Here is an 18,563-nt window from a genome sequence, read left to right as displayed (position 1 = left end):
ATACCTGGTTCCTGTGCAGGAGTGCCTCTCCTGCTTTTGTCAAAAGTCCACCTTCATAAATCATGCAAGTATTAGCAATCCTTTATCTGTATAGAGTTTAAAACGAATAGCTATGCTCTCACTAAGAGGCTGGTCCCTTTAGGAAATGACAAAGGCAGTTCTCAGCTCATAAACACTCACCTACTTTTGACCTATGATTGGTTTCCCACAAAAATAAAGGGCAGAAAAATCCAAAATACAAAGTTATAACAAAACTAGAATTTTATTTGCACTGTTGATACACCATGCCTCTCAGCACCACTGCCCAGTGATTTTCAACACTTCCTCAGTATCTGCTTCACTTTCAGCTGTTTTTTCCTTAGGTCTTCTTTGTCAACCTTCTCAAGTAGGCACTTGGTCTGGCCCTGCAAATAAGGACAGAGGAGGAACTGGAAAGGGAAGGAAAAATGACTTATACAGTCAAGATACATTTAATCCTTCATTTCTAATTTAAGAATTACCATTAATTTAGACAACATGTGGAATGGACTGGTGGGTTTACATGCCACAATATTTAGTACGTTTTACTTCAAGTCATGGCTTGGTAAGAATGCACCAATTTTGACTGCCTTAATTCAATTCAAGAAAGACTAAGTAGCTACATAGTGCTTCTCTTCATATCAGTCTGCTTTTCCTTTCTTTCCATCTCACCCTGCTTCAGGGATGCTTATTGATTATCTGGTACTCTTTACTTAGTGAGACTTGTAGACCCTGCTTAGAACTTTTTACTTTCCCATTAATTTGTATTTGGCTCAGCTATCATGTATGTTCAAGGCCTGAAAGGAACCTGAGAAGTCAAGCAGGAATGGTCCCTTGCTTAGTGCTGAAGAAATTATGAAGTCAAGAAGCAGAAATTCCTACACTGACTTAATACACTTCCCCACATCCCACAAAGAACAAAGTCAGTTTGAACAAAAGCAACAAACTCATTTAACAGGCAAGAGACAGAGTAAAATACTCTGTAACAAATTCAGTGAGAAGCCAAGTCACTGAACTGTTCTTTTCCAGATTATCTGAGATACTATGACTAATAGGATTTATTAGTTTAATTTACTTGTTAGCACATATGGCCAAGTTTGATTAACAGTAAAGTGTTCTATAAAGTTATCTGTCCTGGTTATGTGCAACTAAGTTATTGCTTCCTAAGAGCAACAAAAGTTCATACTGAAATGCTACACATAACACAAGTTATTGTGACATCATAGATATATTCTTACTATTTATTTTTAAAAATTCAAAACATTAAATGATGCAAGTTCAAATATGATAAGAATTGCTGCAAGAAAATAGTTCTGATATATGACATTTGTGCTTCACTTTCTCAGAATTGGGAGAGTAAGTGTACATCTGAAGAAAATAAGCTGAACTGCTTCATCTGAGTTGGATAGGAGAGCTCACCTACTGATTATTTTCATGCTTAACAAATTTAAAACATATCTGTGATCCTCCCTCAAAAAAAAATATCATACAGTGATTCTTGTGAGTCATCTTCAGGTCAAAACATTAATCTTTACATACTTATCACTAAAAGATGTGCAAAAAGGAAATCACTAAATCATTTTCTGTCTGTGAACAAACAAGATGACACACTTAAAAAAAAAACTCAGTGTACCCACAAAAATCTATGTGATTCGATTCAGGTATAATCTGAATATGACAGACCTGGGTAGACACAGGCTAATACAGCAGACCTAGAGATTTATCCCAACTACCTCCCACCTCAATCTTATAAAATAACAATCTAATGATTATAACTTTCCCCCATGGCAATCCCTTCATTGCCACTGAGTTATCAAACTTGGAACTCTGAAGAAGTTCAGTTCTAATCACTTGACTTTACACTTGAGCCAAAATTTCTAATTCAAGGTTTAATTCAATAACACAAAGAATGAATGACATTTCCTTAACATGTAAGTGAAAAAACTGCAATAATAAGGTCATTCCAGAAATTTCAATATGCTTGGTGCTATCAACAACTTGGAATTTTGTCTGTATGAGCAGTCCCAATTTCTAAGAGTATTGCTGAAGTCTCCTAAGAAATATTGGAAGTACTTTTCTTGAAGAAAAGTTCTACTTAAATGCAAGGCATTATATCTGTTATACTCATTTGTATTAGTTTGATAGTACAAAGAAATTTGAGCTTAAAAAAGATAAGTGTCTACTAGAGACCACTTGTGATATCAGTCTATTTAAAATTTACATAAATATTTTGAGGGACTTCAAAACTAGCTTATTGACACTTCCAAAAGATATAAGATAAATAAATCTTAAAAAAATGGGTACACAAGATAATATTTAGCTGCACATTTTCAATATCAGATTTGAATTCAGCTGAAAAAAGAATAAAGATAAAAAATTATACACATCCCTTAACTCCAAATTATCATGAAAAAATCAAAGAGGTCAATTTCTCATTTATATACCATCTCTGGCAAATATCTGAGTAATATGATATAAAAAGTCAAAGAAAATCACTAAATAAGTAACCTCAGAGCACAGTAATTTCAAAAAATATAATCATTAGTAATTTTCAGAGAAGGCATTGCCTCATTAACATTCTGATCTAGTCGATGATATTCCACAGTTTTGGAGCAAAGACCATCACGCCATTTTCTGCTCTGAACCATTAGGAAGATCTGAAATAAAGCAAAGTGATTTAAATGAGCAAAAAATTAAATGGAGGCATTAAGGAGAGCTTTGAATAATTAATAAAACTCAAATCTATAATAATATTTTCATTCTTTATTTTTTAAATAAGAATATTAAATCTGATCTGCCTAAAATTCTTTTCATAAATGAATATATACTGAATAGTCAGAAACAGAACTTGAAATTTTTTGTTCTATAGTTAAGAAAGTTTTTTTCCTATAACTATAACTTAAACTTAAAAGACAGCTCTTATTGTAATACTAGTTATATGAAACACTTAGAAAAAAACAGAGCCATCATTTGCCTTTCTTCAATGCTTTCTCGAGAAGTTAGGGAATTTTTTTCTGCCCTCTACTCTTCCCATCTCATCCCTAAACGGGTACAGTGTTTATGTGAGAATGAAAGAGGAAGGGAAAGCAGAGAGAATAAACTATTAAAGATAAAACAAATTAGTGTTTGAAATTTCTATACAATATTTTGAAATATTGTAAATACTTGAAAGTTCATCCTTATGGAACTGAAAGAAGCTCAGATATTCTAAATCTGTGGATCACTCTATATTTTAAACTACCCATTCTTCCAAAAAGAAATCAAGCAAGCCCTGCATTCTATAGCACAAGCTATGTTCAGTTTGTATAGAAAATGTTATTTTTTAAATCTACTTAATTGGTTCATTAAGAATCCAATTTAACACTCAATCAAAAGTACACATGTTACCACATTGGGCTATATGGGTTCAATACACACACATACAAGATTGGCAATCTAGATATGTAGATTACTGATTAGATGTCCTCAAATTCCACCTTCAAATTTAACTCTTTTTCACTTGCAAAAGTTTTGCCATCAAGAGCAGTTATGTTCCTTAACATTGTTCTATTCTCTAATATTAGTCAGAAAAGTTTTAACTTTAAATCCTCTTGTATGGAAATGTATCAAAGTATTAATCAACTGTACCAAAAGGGGAAATAAGTCTGTACAAAAATAAAATTTTTCATAGGCAGCACAGGCCAAAACATATCAAGCAACTAACTAGATATTAAAAAACATTTTTTAAAAAACTTGAATCTGACATGAGGTAAAGAAAAATCTCAAACTCACCTTTCTTTTGTTGTGATATGTGATATAAACAATGGCAATCAAAAGAGCAAAAATAATGAGATGAAAAAAGAAATGACTGTCTTCCTCTTCTATATTTGATGATGGAGACTTAAAGGATTTTGTCTCATGGAAATTGTTCAGATTAACAGTCTGTTCAAATCCTGCATATCCTGTATTTCCCTGCATTTGCTCATCAGTATCATCTCTAGTATTGGGAGTCCAGTCATAGTCTGGTTCTCCATAATCCCCATTGTCCAAAACACCCTTGGATACAGATGGAGAACTATTAAGAGTAAGAAGTTCTTCTTCCTCTATTCTACTATCTTCAGTAGCATCAGCTTCCATTTGGGGCATGGTAGTAGGTGATGGTGAGACCACAGGTGTGGTCACTTCATTTTTTTCTGTACTGGGCACAAGGGCTGGGGCACTGGTATTAGAAACATTAAGTTTGGTGTGATTATCTGATAACTCAATTTCCACAGTCATTGTTGGAACACTTTGAGCTGGAACAAATGAAAAATAAGGAACATTAACTATAAAGTCTACTTTCATATGTATAAGACATATGCATTACTTATTCATATTTCTCATAGGTCTCTTGAATAATATACATTTTACTAAACTGCTACAGCTTTAACTGTCCAGCCTCCACTAAAGTCTTATTCTGATGCCTTTTATTGGCTTGGGGGTAAGAACCCATTAAATCATATATCCTTTAAGTTGTAAAGTTAATTGACCAGAACTAGTTAATAAGGCTCTAAAGATTCTCTGAACAGCCAACAGTAAGCTAATTTTTTAGTGTTATACTTTTTTTTACATAAATTATTTCCTAGGAGTCTACCTCTTCCTCCACAATAAAACTCTCTTTTAATAAGCAAAGCAGAAACAAGTTGACACATTAAACAAACCTTGACAATGTATGTTGTCCACTGCTCTAACCCATCTCTCTATATCAAGAACATGGAGACATGTTTGTGTTTTTGTTTTTTTTAATCACCAATCCTCAAAAGTCAAAATTGGTTAATGTATAGCATGTCTTTTACTATTATTTTCCTTTACATTATGATGGTCACTGCTCATATAAGTTTCTCTGAAGTCTTAATATTCATCATTTCTTACAATATGATATTCCATTACATTCATGCATCACAATTAGTTCAACCTTTCCCCAATTAATAGGTACCCAAATCTGTTTCTAATTTCTTGCTACCACAAAAAGTTTAGGTTAATTTATTAGAAATCACAATCCCAAGTATAATTGTTTTGTCAGATACTTATGCACTGTATTAGTGTCTTCTAAGAGAGAAAACACACATCCAAAGATATAGGACAGGATGACCCCAACCTACCCTCGCATCTATAAATGCAGCAAAAAACATTTCTAATCTGCCATGGGAGATGAGGAGTTCAAAAAAACCTCAATACAACTTTTAAAAGGTAACAACTTTCCTAGGTAATTCCATTATGAAGACTCCTTTTAAACAAAACTTCATAGACCCACAGGATAGGTATGTTTTTAAGTATCTCTTGAATAAGAAAATAATTAGATATTGTGAATTTGGTTAGTTGTAAATGAGTTTGTCAAATTAATCACAAGAAAAATTATAATGCATATATACATATATTTAAGATTGGGGCCTAATACATTTGCCTAGAGATTACACTGGGGCACTTTAATTAAATGTCTGGTGTTATTTTGCAGTTTTCATAGATTAAGCATCTACTTAAAGCAATGAACATCTTAAATCTGTAAATAGTTCTACAAGTGGATCTGTAGATCCCTTGAAAGTTTAGAGTCCCAAAGTTGGGGAGCACTGATCTAGAGGTCTATTCTGTTTATGAAAATCAGACATGCCAGATATAAAAGGTCACATATTAACAAATAAGAGTAAGGAAAAAATACCTATCCTAGTACAAAACTAAACAGGAGATAAAAAGGACCACATAAGATAAAATGGATCGTTTTATGTAAAATGTAAAAGTTTTTGCACAAACAAAATCAGAGCAATTAAGATTAGAAGAGAAATGACGAACCACTTTTTAAAGTCTTTATTTCAAGTTTCTCTGATAAAAGATTTTATTTCCAAGATATATACATCGGACTGATTCAAAGGTATAAGAATAAACTATTATCTGGGATATGAACATTTTCAGAAGAAGAAATCCAATAATATTCAGAGAAAGAAATCCAAATCAATAGCCACATTTTTTTTAAGTGTTATAAATCAAAGATGTGAAACTCAAATAGAAATGGATCCCTATGGGCCACATATTGACTTAGAAAACCACAAATTAATATTATCTGTGTTATATTTTTATTTATTTTGCTAAAAAACTTCCCAATTACATTTTAATCTGGTTGCTTACAGCCCCTGGAGTTGAATGCTTCTATTCTGAATCACTGATTCTTAGAGAAATGCAAATTTAAGCAACTCTGAGGCTCTAATTCAGACTCGTCAAACTGGCCAAGTAGACACCCCCAAAAAAGATAAAAATGTTGGCAAGGCTTAGGGAGAATAGGCACATTATTGATGTTGATGGGACTGTAAGCTGGTCAGGCCATTCTAGAAAGCAATTTGGAACTATGCCCAGAAAACTGTTAAACTATGCATAACTTTTGACAAAGTGATACCCCTGAGGAGAACAAAGAAAACAGAAAATGAAATACACACACACACACACACACACTTTTGTGGAGTAAATTGGTGCCTATCAATTGGGGAATAGCTAAACAAATTACACCATATGAATGTAATGGAATACTATAATGCAGTAAGAAATGATCAAAGGGATGATTTCAGAGAAACCTGGTAATACTTGTATAATCATGCAAAATAAAGTGAACAAGACTTTTATAAACCTTTGTAAAGTGAAGTGAGCAGAACCAGGAGAACAATTTATACAGTAACACTGAAAAGACAAACTTTGAAAAGACAGAACTCTGATCAATGCAATGACCAGCCATGATTCCAAAGGATCAATATGACACATCTCCTGACATAGGAGATGGATTCACAGTATAGTATGATAAATTTATATACACACACACATATATATATGCCTACATATATTTAATATGTGTATATATGTATGTATGTATGTATGTATGTATAATCAGGTCAATGTGGGCATTTTTTTTGCTTGACTATATATTTCTCTGAGAAAGAAGCAGGAGTGTGCTAAAGTCATCTCAGACTGGTTTGCCTACTGCTAAATTTTCAGTGTACACGTTTATACCTCAGAATGGCAATCGCTACAAATCAAGGTTTGATTGTTTTGGAGAATGTTTATATTTAAGAAAGTGTTCATTCAGATTAAACTTAAAAGTGTGTACCTTTATATTCCCTCTCATCCAAATAAAAACTACCAACACACCCCAGAAAGAAAAGACTGACAAAGCAAGGGAGAAAGGTACCATAAATAAAACAAATCCTACAAATAAAAGACAAATCCTATACTTGAAAGTATTATGAATGTAAAGTACTACATTTTTATCAGATAAATCATAAATCTTGGAATTTTTCACCATCAGTAAAATGGGGTGCTTGACCTCTGTATCTCACAGAAAACTTACTAATATCCATGCCAGGATTAGAAACACTGAAGTCTGGTAACATAAAGTGAAGCAATCAAAAATCATATTGTTTTAGGTTCACTCAAGACAAGCAGAGTGTTAATTATAAGTTGTATTATAGATCATTAGAGCTGAAAGGGACCTTAACAATCACCTAATGCAACCCAGTTATCCTCTATATTTTATCCCACATTATCTTCCATAATATCTGCTATCTCAAAAATGAGTGCCAATGGTGGCAAGAGTTTCTGAGTAAGGATGTATGTGAATGATTCAGTACAGTAATATGTCTTTAGCTCTGGATGAATTAAAACTTATATCTAAGTAATAGTTCAGTAACATTATTATAAGTCAAAAATAGTACCTGACCCCTTAGACTTGGCATTGCATTTTGTTTTTAATTAGATGTACTTTGCAAGTAATGTAGTATATTGTTATCTATGTATATCTGTTACTAAAGGCTAAACTTTACATGTCTTCTAACACTTCTAGAAGAGTATGCTGTAAGAATAGGCACTTAATATGGCAGATGAATGTTTTTAGGGAAAAAAAGTTATGCAATCTCATCTATTCTTTCCCCAGAAGAGAGGTGACAAAAGAACAATTATGAAGCAATCAACCACAATTACACTCTGAAGCAATTACTGTTAAAAGGAAGGCTGATATATATTGCAATTCTTTTAGGTTGTTTTATCCTCTATTCTTATTACATACTAATTTTACAAAAATACTACAAAGTTAAAATAAGGCAACAATAAAACTACAGAACATGCCATATTTACATATACTATTTTTCCTTTACCAAAGTGCCATCTTAGAAGGGCACAGATTAATGGGTACCTTTTGTAGGACAGGGAGATTTGAAAATGAGTGGAACTCAAAGTTAGGCAGCTCTGATCTCACTTTGTAGCATAGAGGTTATTATTCAGGATTCCTGAAAACTTTAACCAATGATGTGAGCTCTGGCAGGTTACACCAAGCTGGAAAAGCTCTGAGCATGGGCAAATAACAAATTTTGTATACACTGTCCAATGATTAACCTGTCCAAGTGGGTTCACCACTAGAAGGTTTTAACGATATGAATCATGATGGCATAAAGTGGGGCTACAATCTGCATTGTGGTAGGAACTACTAAAAAATCATAAATATTTAGACTATATGTTATATATAGGTAGCCACATTAAAAATGTTGAATTGCCATTTTTTATTATATATTATTAGGTACAAATAATTAAGTCCACCCTCACTTTTTAGTGCCCTAGAAAAAGTAAACAAGTAGTGGTATTGCCCAACCTCTTCTAAGCTACAAAAAGTCAAGCTGAGGTTCCAGAATGAGGTTATGATTTCCCTAAGAATTTAAGTTCCCTGAAGGCAAAGACTGCTCCTATTCTCCTTTTTTGTATTTACATACTCAGCCTCTCGTGTTGTGCCATGTACACAGAAAATGCTTATTGATTTTTTCATTTAATTAACTTACCTATCATAGCCTGTTCTATTATACTGATAGTGACATAAATTTAAACTATTGTTTATTAGTTTCCTGTAGTTAAAAATATGCCATCTTTGCAAAATACTTGTACCTTCTTTTCTGTATATATATTTTTTAAACATTATTTTATTTGGTCCTTTCCAAACATTATTCACTGGAAACAAAGATCATTTTCTTTTCCTCTATGCCCCCCCTCCCACTACCTTTCCCTCTCCCATAGCCGACGCATGATTCCACTGGTTATCACATGTGCTCTTGACTCGAACCCATTTCCCTGTTGTTGGTATTTGCATTAGAGTGTTCATTTAGAGTCTCTCCTCAGTCATATCCCCTCAACCCCTGTAGTCAAGCAGTTGCTTTTCATCAGTGTTTTTACTCCCACAGTTTATCCTCTGCTTGTGGATAATATTTTTTTAGATCCCTGCAGATTGTTCAGGGACATTTCATTGCCACTAATGGAGAAATCCATCACCTTCGATTGTACCACAATGTATCAGTCTCTGTGAACAATGTTTTCCTAGTTCTTCTCCTTTCGCTCTGCATCACTTCCTGGAAGTTGTTCCAGTCTCCATGGAATTCCTCCACTTTATTATTCCTTTTAGCACAATAGTATTCCATCACCAACATATACCACAATTTGTTCAGCCATTCCCCAATTGAAGGGCATCCCCTCATTTTCCAATTTTTGGCCACCACAAAGAGTGCAGCTATGAATATTCTTGTACAAGTCTTTTTCCTTATTATCTCTTTGGGGTACAAACCCAGCAGTGCTATAGCTGGATCAAAGGGCAGACAGTCTTTTATCACCCTTTGGGCATAGTTCCAAATTGCCCTCCAGAATGGTTGGATCAATTCACAACTCCACCAGCAATGAAAAAAAGGACACTAGTCCCTACTTTGCCACATCCCCTCCAGCATTCATTACTTTCCATAGCTGTCATGTTAGCCAATCTGCTAGGTATGAGGTGATACCTCAGGGTTGTTTTGATTTGCATCTCTCTGATTATAAGAGATGTAGAACACTTTTTCATATGCTTATTAATAGTTTTGATTTCTTTGGCTGAGAACTGTCTGTTCATGTCCCTTGCCCATTTATCAATTGGAGAATGGCTTGATTTTTTGTACAATTGATTTAGTTCTTTGTAAATTTGAGTAATTAAATCTTTGTCAGAGGTTTTTATGAAGATTGTTTCCCAATTTGTTGCTACCCTTATGATTTTGATTACATTGGTTTTGTTTGTACAAAACCTTTTTAATTTGATGTATTCCAGATTATTTATTTTGCTTTTCTGTATATTTTTTACTTTTTATGTACATACATAAAATTTGTGTTCAAATTTTCAATAGTCATCAATTTGTAATTTACGGTGAGAAACAATGGAATTCTATACTCTCAAAGTTATGAACTCTACATCTTAAAATCTATAACTAAATATTTATGCTAAATTGCTTTATACTTCAAGAATGTATAATTTCATTATATATGACAAATCATAATATACATAAATTCAATGAAAATTCACTCCCTCCACCAATGCAGATCAGGAACTCTCTCTGACTTGAGTCAACAATCCATAAAAGTTGCTGAAGCTGCAAAGTCCAAATTAAAGGCATGCCTCTCTGAATTTAGCTAGTCTGGTCCTGGCCAGACTCATGTTCAAAGTCTTTTCAACTCAGTAAGATTTGCCAGTATCTACTAAATTACTGTAAAATAGTATATCACATAGATATTATATTGAATCAAGTCCTTCATAGATTTTCATAAAGAATATTAATAGTTCAACAGATAGGCCTTTGTTTATATAAACACAAGTTTTTGTGTTAGTTGGTTAAAATGGGAAAAACAAATCTTGATCTTAATTGGATTGAATAGTATGGAGTTGTTGAGTAAAGTAATTTATAGTCAAATTGTTAAAATCTTCAACACTCCATTTCAGGATCCTCATTTCCTACAAAGTTCAGCTCAAATGTCACCTCCTGCTCCCTTTAATCGTTTGGGCTTGTTCCACAAAATTGCCTTGCATTTATTTTGAATATAATTGTATGTGTACATGTCTCTGGGTTAGAATATTTCCATCTTTGAGGATGGGGCAGATTATTTTTTGTTGTGTCCATTGCCTGGCACTAAGTAAATATTTAACAATGTTTCCTTGCTAGATAATTAATCCAAACAGAGAAGTGTGAAGGTCAATCTGTCCTGGAGAAGTTAGGACTCCTGTTAATGGCTCTTCCACTAACTAGCATTTATAGCTTCGACAGTCACTTTTCCACTCTGGACTTGTTTCCCCATTTGTAAAATGAGGGGTATGGACTAGATATTGTTTGAAGATTATTTTAGTTCTAATATTCTAAAATTCCATAAACCTATCTGAAGTATTATTCAATTCAAATTGCTACTACCAACTCAGACTGCAATAGTCCAAATCAGAGAAAAGGTACCATTACAAATGAGTAGCATTTGTAACATATTATGACAGCGACTAAGTCTCAAAGCTGGGAAAGCCTGAGTTTAAATCTTCCCCACAAAGACATATTCCCTGAGCTTGTGCAAGTCACTTAAAGAATCAGTACTCTACAAAACTCTCTAGAATTGTAAATTGGAGAGAAAAAGTGCTAGCCTGTATTGATAAAACAAGTTTCCTCACCTTGGATTACTCTGTACCAGTGAAATTATGGGTCCAATTAACATTCCTCAAGTCATCTTTCTTGCCTTTCCTCATTTCCAGTTCTAATGTTCGAGGTATCTATGCTATGGTGCAGCTTTCAATATTTGCCTAATGACTCAATCTTTACATGAAATTGCCTTTCATCATAAAATTTACATGGCCATATTTCTATAGGCTTTCTAAATGAATAACTAAAACATAGGATGAAAGAGGCACTTCAGACCAAATCAAACCCAGGAAAAATTCCATTAATTGGTTGGAAAAACTGGGTTTCTCTTAAGAGAAATCTAACTGCACAGTGGATATAGCCAGGGGTAGACAAGAGATCCTGGGTACAAACCTAAACACTTCCTAGCTATGTGACCCTGAGCTGTCACTTAGCCTCAACTGCCTAACCTTTGTTGTTCTTTTTCTTTTATTTTAATTAAAGCTTTTTTCAAGAGAAACCTAGCCACTTCTCTTAAGATTTCCCATAGGGGATAAAAAAATACATGTTTAAAAATCAGCTTTTCTCAGACAACTTGGCAATCCAAAAGGATCATCTGACTAGCATCACTTGAGAAACAGAGATAAAGAGCTTCAATCAGAGACATAACACACTGTACAAGTGAGGAGTAGAACCTGAAAATACTGTCCATTGTCTCTAATTTTAGGCAAATCGGTTTCTTGCTTATTTTGCCTTTATACAGTAGGTGCTTAATAGGTGCTTGCTGAACTGAATTGAGATTCTAGTTTCAGGGTCAGGGAAACTCCATCAAAATCTATGGTCTGACAGAGCTACAGAGTGGGTGGGTGACTGCCTCCTGACACCAGGGAACAAGTCTGGCTGTTCTAACCCCTTTGTTGTTTCTGACAATTCAAAAAGACTTGGGAAGTAAAAGTAGATCAGTCTTCAGAAATTCCATCCTGTCCTGGAAGGAAACGTATTGTTCAATTTCACAAAAGACTAATTAGTTGGCCAATTTATTTCCCCACACAATTTACAGATGGGGGGATGGGGGGAAGAGATGGATTTCCACATACATCCAGAACTTGCACTCCATTTACAAAGTTATATTTTTCTTGGTATTTACTAGAAGAATGGTCCATGAAGAATTAAGTTTGACAGCAAACACGAGGGGCAAGAATTGAAGAGAAACAACTGCTCATACAAAACTAGGGGGGGCCACGTATGCAGCATTTCAACATTAAGTCCTTTCTTTTGCCCTCAACTTAAGTCCCCAAAACATTTCACCTTCAAACTTTGTGAAGTAACTCATATCCAAAACATTCTCCCAATACTCTAAGGACTTCTCTGTCAGAGTCACTTCTCATTTTCTCTCCTACCATTTGAACACCACCACCTCTGCTCTTCAGCAACACTCCCCATATGAGTTATCAAAGTCTCCTCTTCAGTGCCTTCCAAACAACCAGTCCTGAATCTCCCTTACTCCCTACCAAGAGTCACTCTTCAGTCTCTCTCAGATACTCCTAATACTCAGTCCCAGATCTCTAACTTTTCACAATTCCCCAACAATTGCACCTTAGTCTCCTCTTAATGATCCCAACCATCCCACAGTCCCCTCTGTTAAGCCTCATTTCCTATACTGGGCTCACCCAATGAATTAATTTCTATGCTTGACAACTTAGGAAGGACATTGATAAGCTAGAGCTTAGAGAAGAGATGGGTGAACACAGAGAGGGAAGTGATAGTTATTATAACTGTCTACTATTTGGTCGAGGGGCAGAACTGGGAGTGAGTGGGTAGAAGTTGTAAAGAAGCAAAATGTAAGGAAAAGAGCTGTCTAAAAGTGACAGCTCCTATATTCTACTAGTTTCCTTTAGTGATATAACTTTCCTTCAATTACTCCTATCACCTCACTCCTTAGCCCCCTCTTTCAGCTAGCTATATCCAACTTCTCAACCATTCCAGTTCTTCAATTCCCCAGACAACCCTTTTCTCCCTGCTTTTCAGTGCATCCCACAAACAGATGCTCTTCAGTTATATTTTTTAATCTCCCCAGTGACTTTTCAGTACTCCCCACAAAATTCCTCTCCAAACTCACCCCATTCCTGTTCTTCCTTCAGTTCCACATTTAGAAAGCATCCCCTCAGTTAAAGTCCCCAAACGGCCCCCTCTAACTGACAAACAAGTTACTCCCTCAGAATCTTTTGGCTCCTAGTTGTCTGCTCCACCTGAGACCTGCCCCACACATCCCAATCTCACATACCCTTCATCCTAATACAGCACTATTCTCCCGCCTATTGGCTTCTGACTCAGATTCAGAAGTACAGAACAGTTAATTAGTCCAACCCATACTCAAAGAATTCCCTATTACTATACACTAAACAAGTTGTCATCTAGCCTATGCTTCAAGACAACTAAAGCGGTCATCCCATCATCCAAGGAAAATAAATTTCACTTTTGGATGGTCCTTTCCCTCACATTAAGTCTAAATAAATTTGCTTTTTTGCAAGATCCACCCAGAGTTACCAGTTCTTCCCTAAGGCACTAACAACAGATAGTTATAATATTCACAACCTTCCTCCCTCAGGTTCTCCTACCTCTTCTCTAAGTTCCAGTTTACCAAAGACCTGTCCGTGGAGAACAGAAATGAACACAATATTCCAAACTGGGATAGTCAGCTCCTTATTCCTATAAGTTATGACTCTCTGAAGTAGCTCAAGATCCCATTAGGCTTTTTTTGGAGGGGGGGGGGCTGTTAAATCAATCTCATTTACTTCTGGAGGGGGCGGGGCAGAAGCTAACTTCCCCTCTCTGGACCATCCACTACCACCAATGTCTTAGCCCCTTTTACCAGACCTCACGGTGCCCCCCAAGCTCCCGTTACTCCTAAGCCTGACATCCTAAACTCCTTTCCCCCTAAAAAAATTCACAGTGCTCCCTGGTCTCACCCTAAAATGTATTCTTTCACCACTCCTTCACATGTACACATTCATACAAGGCCTCAGTTATTCCAGACCCTGAATGTTTTGCATTCGACTTCCAAGTCCCAGGCCTCCCCAGACTGCTTCAGGCAGTCTTGGGCTTGACTCCCTCCCTACCTCTAAGCTTTTCGGTCCTGGTGCTCAAGTTTCTCCTCTCCCACACAGCCTTGCCTAGTCCTGAACCCCTCATAGACACGCTACGAGTGTCTGGCCCCTCCTGTCAAAGCCCCCACCCCACTCCCATTATTCCTGGCCCCCTCTTCTCAAAGCCACCCCTAGTCACTCCTGGACCCTCCAGCCAGAACTCCCCCAATTACTCCTAGCCCTCTCCTCTCAGAATACTGCCCAGTCACTCCTGGCCCCCTTTTCAGAGTACCCACCTCGGTCACTCCTGGCCCCTCCTTTCTAAGCCCCCCTCAATCACTCCTGGCTCCCTCCTCTCAGAAGGTCCCCAGTCACTCCAGGCCCCTCCTCTCAGTTCCCCCCCCCCAGTCACTCCTGGCTCCTCCCCACCCCACCCCCAGACCGGTCACCTCCGGCCCCCGCCGCAGGCCCCTACACCCTCCGGGCTAGACCGGACACCTGGCGTCGGCTCCCCAGGCCCCTGCCTTAAGCCCAACCGGCCCTCACCGCTGAGCAGCTCCGGGAAGACGAGCAGCAGCAGCAGCAGGAATAGCGGCGAGATTCGGCCAGGGAAGTCGGGGCGGCGGCGCAAGGGTTCTCTGAGCCAGGGCGGGGGCCTTTCCTTCAGGGCCACCTCCATGGTCCTGCGGGCGGGAACAGAAGCCATGGCCGGGACGGGCGGAGCCGACCTGCGCGCCGGTTGCTAAGGTCTGCGTCACCTGCGTGATGACGTCACCGCTCAAGGGAGGGCCGGGCTAGGAGGTTTGGAACCGCGAGTGGGATCCTAGGATAGGCTGGAATGGGAAGGTTCTTAAAGATCCCCTAGTCCAAACCTCTCGTTTCCTCTAACGTGGAAACTAAGGACCACCGGAGGGGAAAAGACTTGTCCAAGGTCAGGCAGGGAGTGACCTGTGATTTCATTGGTATTCCCACGAGAGGGAACTCCATCCACCAAAGCAGGAGCTTACCTCTTCTGGAAACTTGAATCTTAGATTGCCTAGAGTAGGGGTGTCAAAAAATAGAAATGGGCAGGGATGGAGGGGGTCACTAATCCGTACATAATTTTGTTTTGTTTAGTTAAATATTTTCCCAATTTTAAACTGGTTCCTTCCGTGCCTTTGACACTTCTTTAAAGGGATTTGTCCAAGGGTCTCACGGCCAGGAAGTGTCAAGGACTTCACTAGAACCAGGTCTTTCTGACTTGGATGAAAGCTTCGTATCCCTCCTTGCCTTAGCCTGAGGAAAAGAAGACCTCAAAGGCGTCATCTTGGCCTTCTTAAAGTTCCTAAAGGTGGACTCTACAAGAATACGTCTTGTTCTGCTTGCTTCCAGAAGGATAAATAGGAGTAATGGGTTGATGTAGAAGAGAGGCGGGTTTCAGTTCTATTGATTGCTCTGAGTATAGATCTGTATCACTAAGGACTTGGGATATTGCAGGGGGCGGAGTGTTCATTTACGGGTTGGCCCCAATGACCTCTGAGGTTCCTTCCAGCTTCGAGATTCGGTAGAGGAAGAAGCAGTGACAAGAACTGAGCACCACACATTCAGATAGCTATTAAGTGTCCAAGACTAGATTTGAGCTCAGTTCCTTCTGATACCAAGTCCAGTATTCTATTCACAATACCCCCTTGCTGCCTACAGCTATTTGTAGCAGAACGTGGCAAAGGTAGATATGTATATGTCTCCTCAGTTCCAGTAGGTAGTTTATGAACAATATTTGTGACCACTAAATTCCTCTGAAGAGGAGGTAGAATTTTTATTTTTCCTGGGCAACATGATCCCAGAACCTAGTCTTCTAATACCAGCTTTGGAATTGCCTCGTGAATAACTCCAGGTTTGTGTTCAGGAGTATTTCACCACTAATCTCCTAGAGGGAAATTTCCTTATTACGTGTGCTTCCTAAAAAAAGGTAGATCACAAATAAAGGATCACTCTGCTGATAAAATCATGAGGGAGCATACATGAGGAGGGTAAAAGATCTGTCAGTAAATTGCAAATCCATTACTAACTCTTCTGTAACAGATAGTAGAGGCCCATTGGAAGGTGATTGTTTGTTCAGAAGTCCTGCCCCACATTGCATATTTACTTTCTGGGTGGAGTCTAAAGGGATATTTGAATGCTTCTTGTGTTTCTGTATCTATTCATAGGTTTCTGTTAATCCTTTGTGTCTTATGCATTTTCTATGGTAGTATGAGAATTAAAATTAATATCCAAACACTTCAAGTATTATATTTTTATAAGTATTTATTCATTAATAACTTGAAGAAAGAGAAGAGAGGGAAGAGTTACCAAAACTTATATACAAATATGAACACCAACGTGGTGAAGGGAAAGAAATTCTGGGAAATACAAAAGGAATTCTGGGGAATGAAGTTCAAAGGTAGAAAATCTCCATCTATACAGCTGTGAAATAAAAGCTGTCCCACACACAATGCCAGAGTTGTACACAAAGCATTAAGGACCCTGCTGCACACATTTGGGAAAACCTAGGCACAACCTATATTTAAGCTTGGAAATTTCTCTAAAAATATATATATCTAATTAAAAAAAGGAAAGAAATAAACCAAATTGACAGTATCCAAAATGAAAAAGGAGACCTCACCTCTAATGAAGAGGAAATTAAGGCAATCATTAAAAACTACTATGCCCAACTATATGGCAACAAATATGGCAATCTAGGTGATATGGATGAATACTTACAAAAATATAAATTGCCTAGACTAAAAGAGGAAGAAATAAATTACTTCAACAACCCCATTTCAGAAAAAGAAATTGAACAAGTCATCAAAGAACTCCCTAAGAAAAAATCCCCAAGTCCAGATGGATTCACAAATGAATTCTATCAAACATTCAAAGAACAACTAATCCCAATATTAAACAAACTATTTGACAGAATAGGCCAAGAAGGAGTTCTACCAAATTCATTCTACGACACAAAAATGGTACTGATACCAAAGCCAGGCAGGTCAAAAACAGAAAAAGAAAACTATAAACCAATCTCCCTAATGAATATAGACGCAAAAATCTTAAATAGGATACTAGCAAAAAGACTCCAGCAAGTCATCACAAGGGTCATCCACTATGACCAGGCAGGATTCATACCAGGAATGCAAGGATGGTTCAATATTAGGAAAACCATCCACATAATTGACCATATTAACAAGCAAACTGACAAAAATCACATGATTATCTCAATAGATGCAGAAAAAGCCTTTGATAAAATACAACACCCATTCCTATTGAAAACACTAGAAAGTATAGGAATAGAAGGGTCTTTCCTAAAAATAATAAACAGTATATATCTAAAACCATCAGCAAACATCATCTGCAATGGGGATAAACTAGAAGCCTTTCCAATAAGATCAGGAGTAAAACAAGGATGCCCATTATCACCTCTATTATTTAATATTGTATTAGAAACACTAGAAGTAGCAATTAGAGAAGAAAAAGAAATTGAAGGTATTAAAATTGACAATGAGGAGACCAAGCTATCACTCTTTGCAGACAATATGATGGTTTACTTAAGGAATCCTAGAGAATCAACCAAAAAGTTACTCGAAATAATCAACAACTTTAGCAAAGTTGCAGGATACAAAATAAACCCTCATAAGTCATCAGCATTTCTATATATTTCCAACACATCTCAGCAGCAAGAAATAGAGAGAGAAATTCCATTTAAAATCACCCTAGACAATATAAAATACTTAGGAATCTATCTGCCGAGACAAACACAGGAACTATATGAACACAACTACAAAACACTTTCCACACAGCTAAAACTAAATCTAAACAATTGGAAAAACATTGATTGCTCATGGGTAGGACAAGCTAACATAATAAAAATGACAATCCTACCCAAATTAATTTACTTATTTAGTGCCATACCCATTGAACTACCAAAAAACTTCTTTACTGAATTAGAAAAAACCATAACTAAGTTCATTTGGAAGAACAAAAGATCAAGAATATCCAGGGAAATCATGAAAAAAAAATG

General features: G+C 36.7%; 1 protein-coding gene across 1 annotated transcript; it reads right to left on the bottom strand.

The window, feature by feature from the left end:
- Window positions 1-243: 243 nt before the first annotated feature.
- C1H5orf15 (chromosome 1 C5orf15 homolog) lies at window positions 244-15,297 on the bottom strand. The gene is made up of 4 exons (XM_056811141.1): window positions 15,077-15,297; window positions 3,790-4,292; window positions 2,586-2,675; window positions 244-404 (listed from the first exon to the last, which is right to left on the bottom strand). The coding sequence occupies exons 1-4, from the start codon at window positions 15,234-15,236 to the stop codon at window positions 315-317; spliced, it is 843 nt and encodes a 280-aa protein (XP_056667119.1). The 5' UTR covers window positions 15,237-15,297; the 3' UTR covers window positions 244-314.
- Window positions 15,298-18,563: the final 3,266 nt, after the last annotated feature.

Source organism: Monodelphis domestica, chromosome 1 (assembly GCF_027887165.1).
Source record: "Monodelphis domestica isolate mMonDom1 chromosome 1, mMonDom1.pri, whole genome shotgun sequence".
Lineage (NCBI taxonomy): Eukaryota > Metazoa > Chordata > Mammalia > Didelphimorphia > Didelphidae > Monodelphis > Monodelphis domestica.
Note: the sequence above shows the minus strand (reverse complement) of the source record. Positions and strands in the feature narration are given on the sequence as shown.

Coding starts and splice junctions, on each gene's coding strand:
- C1H5orf15 (XM_056811141.1), bottom strand. CDS start 15,236: ATGGCTTCTGTTCCCGCCCGCAGGACCATGGAGGTGGCCCTGAAGGAA. Junction 2,676..3,789: donor CATATCACAACAAAAGAAAG/GTGAGTTTGAGA, acceptor GCTTTATTTCAG/ATCTTCCTAATGGTTCAGAG. Junction 405..2,585: donor TAGATCAGAATGTTAATGAG/GCAATGCCTTCT, acceptor CCTTATTTGCAG/GGCCAGACCAAGTGCCTACT.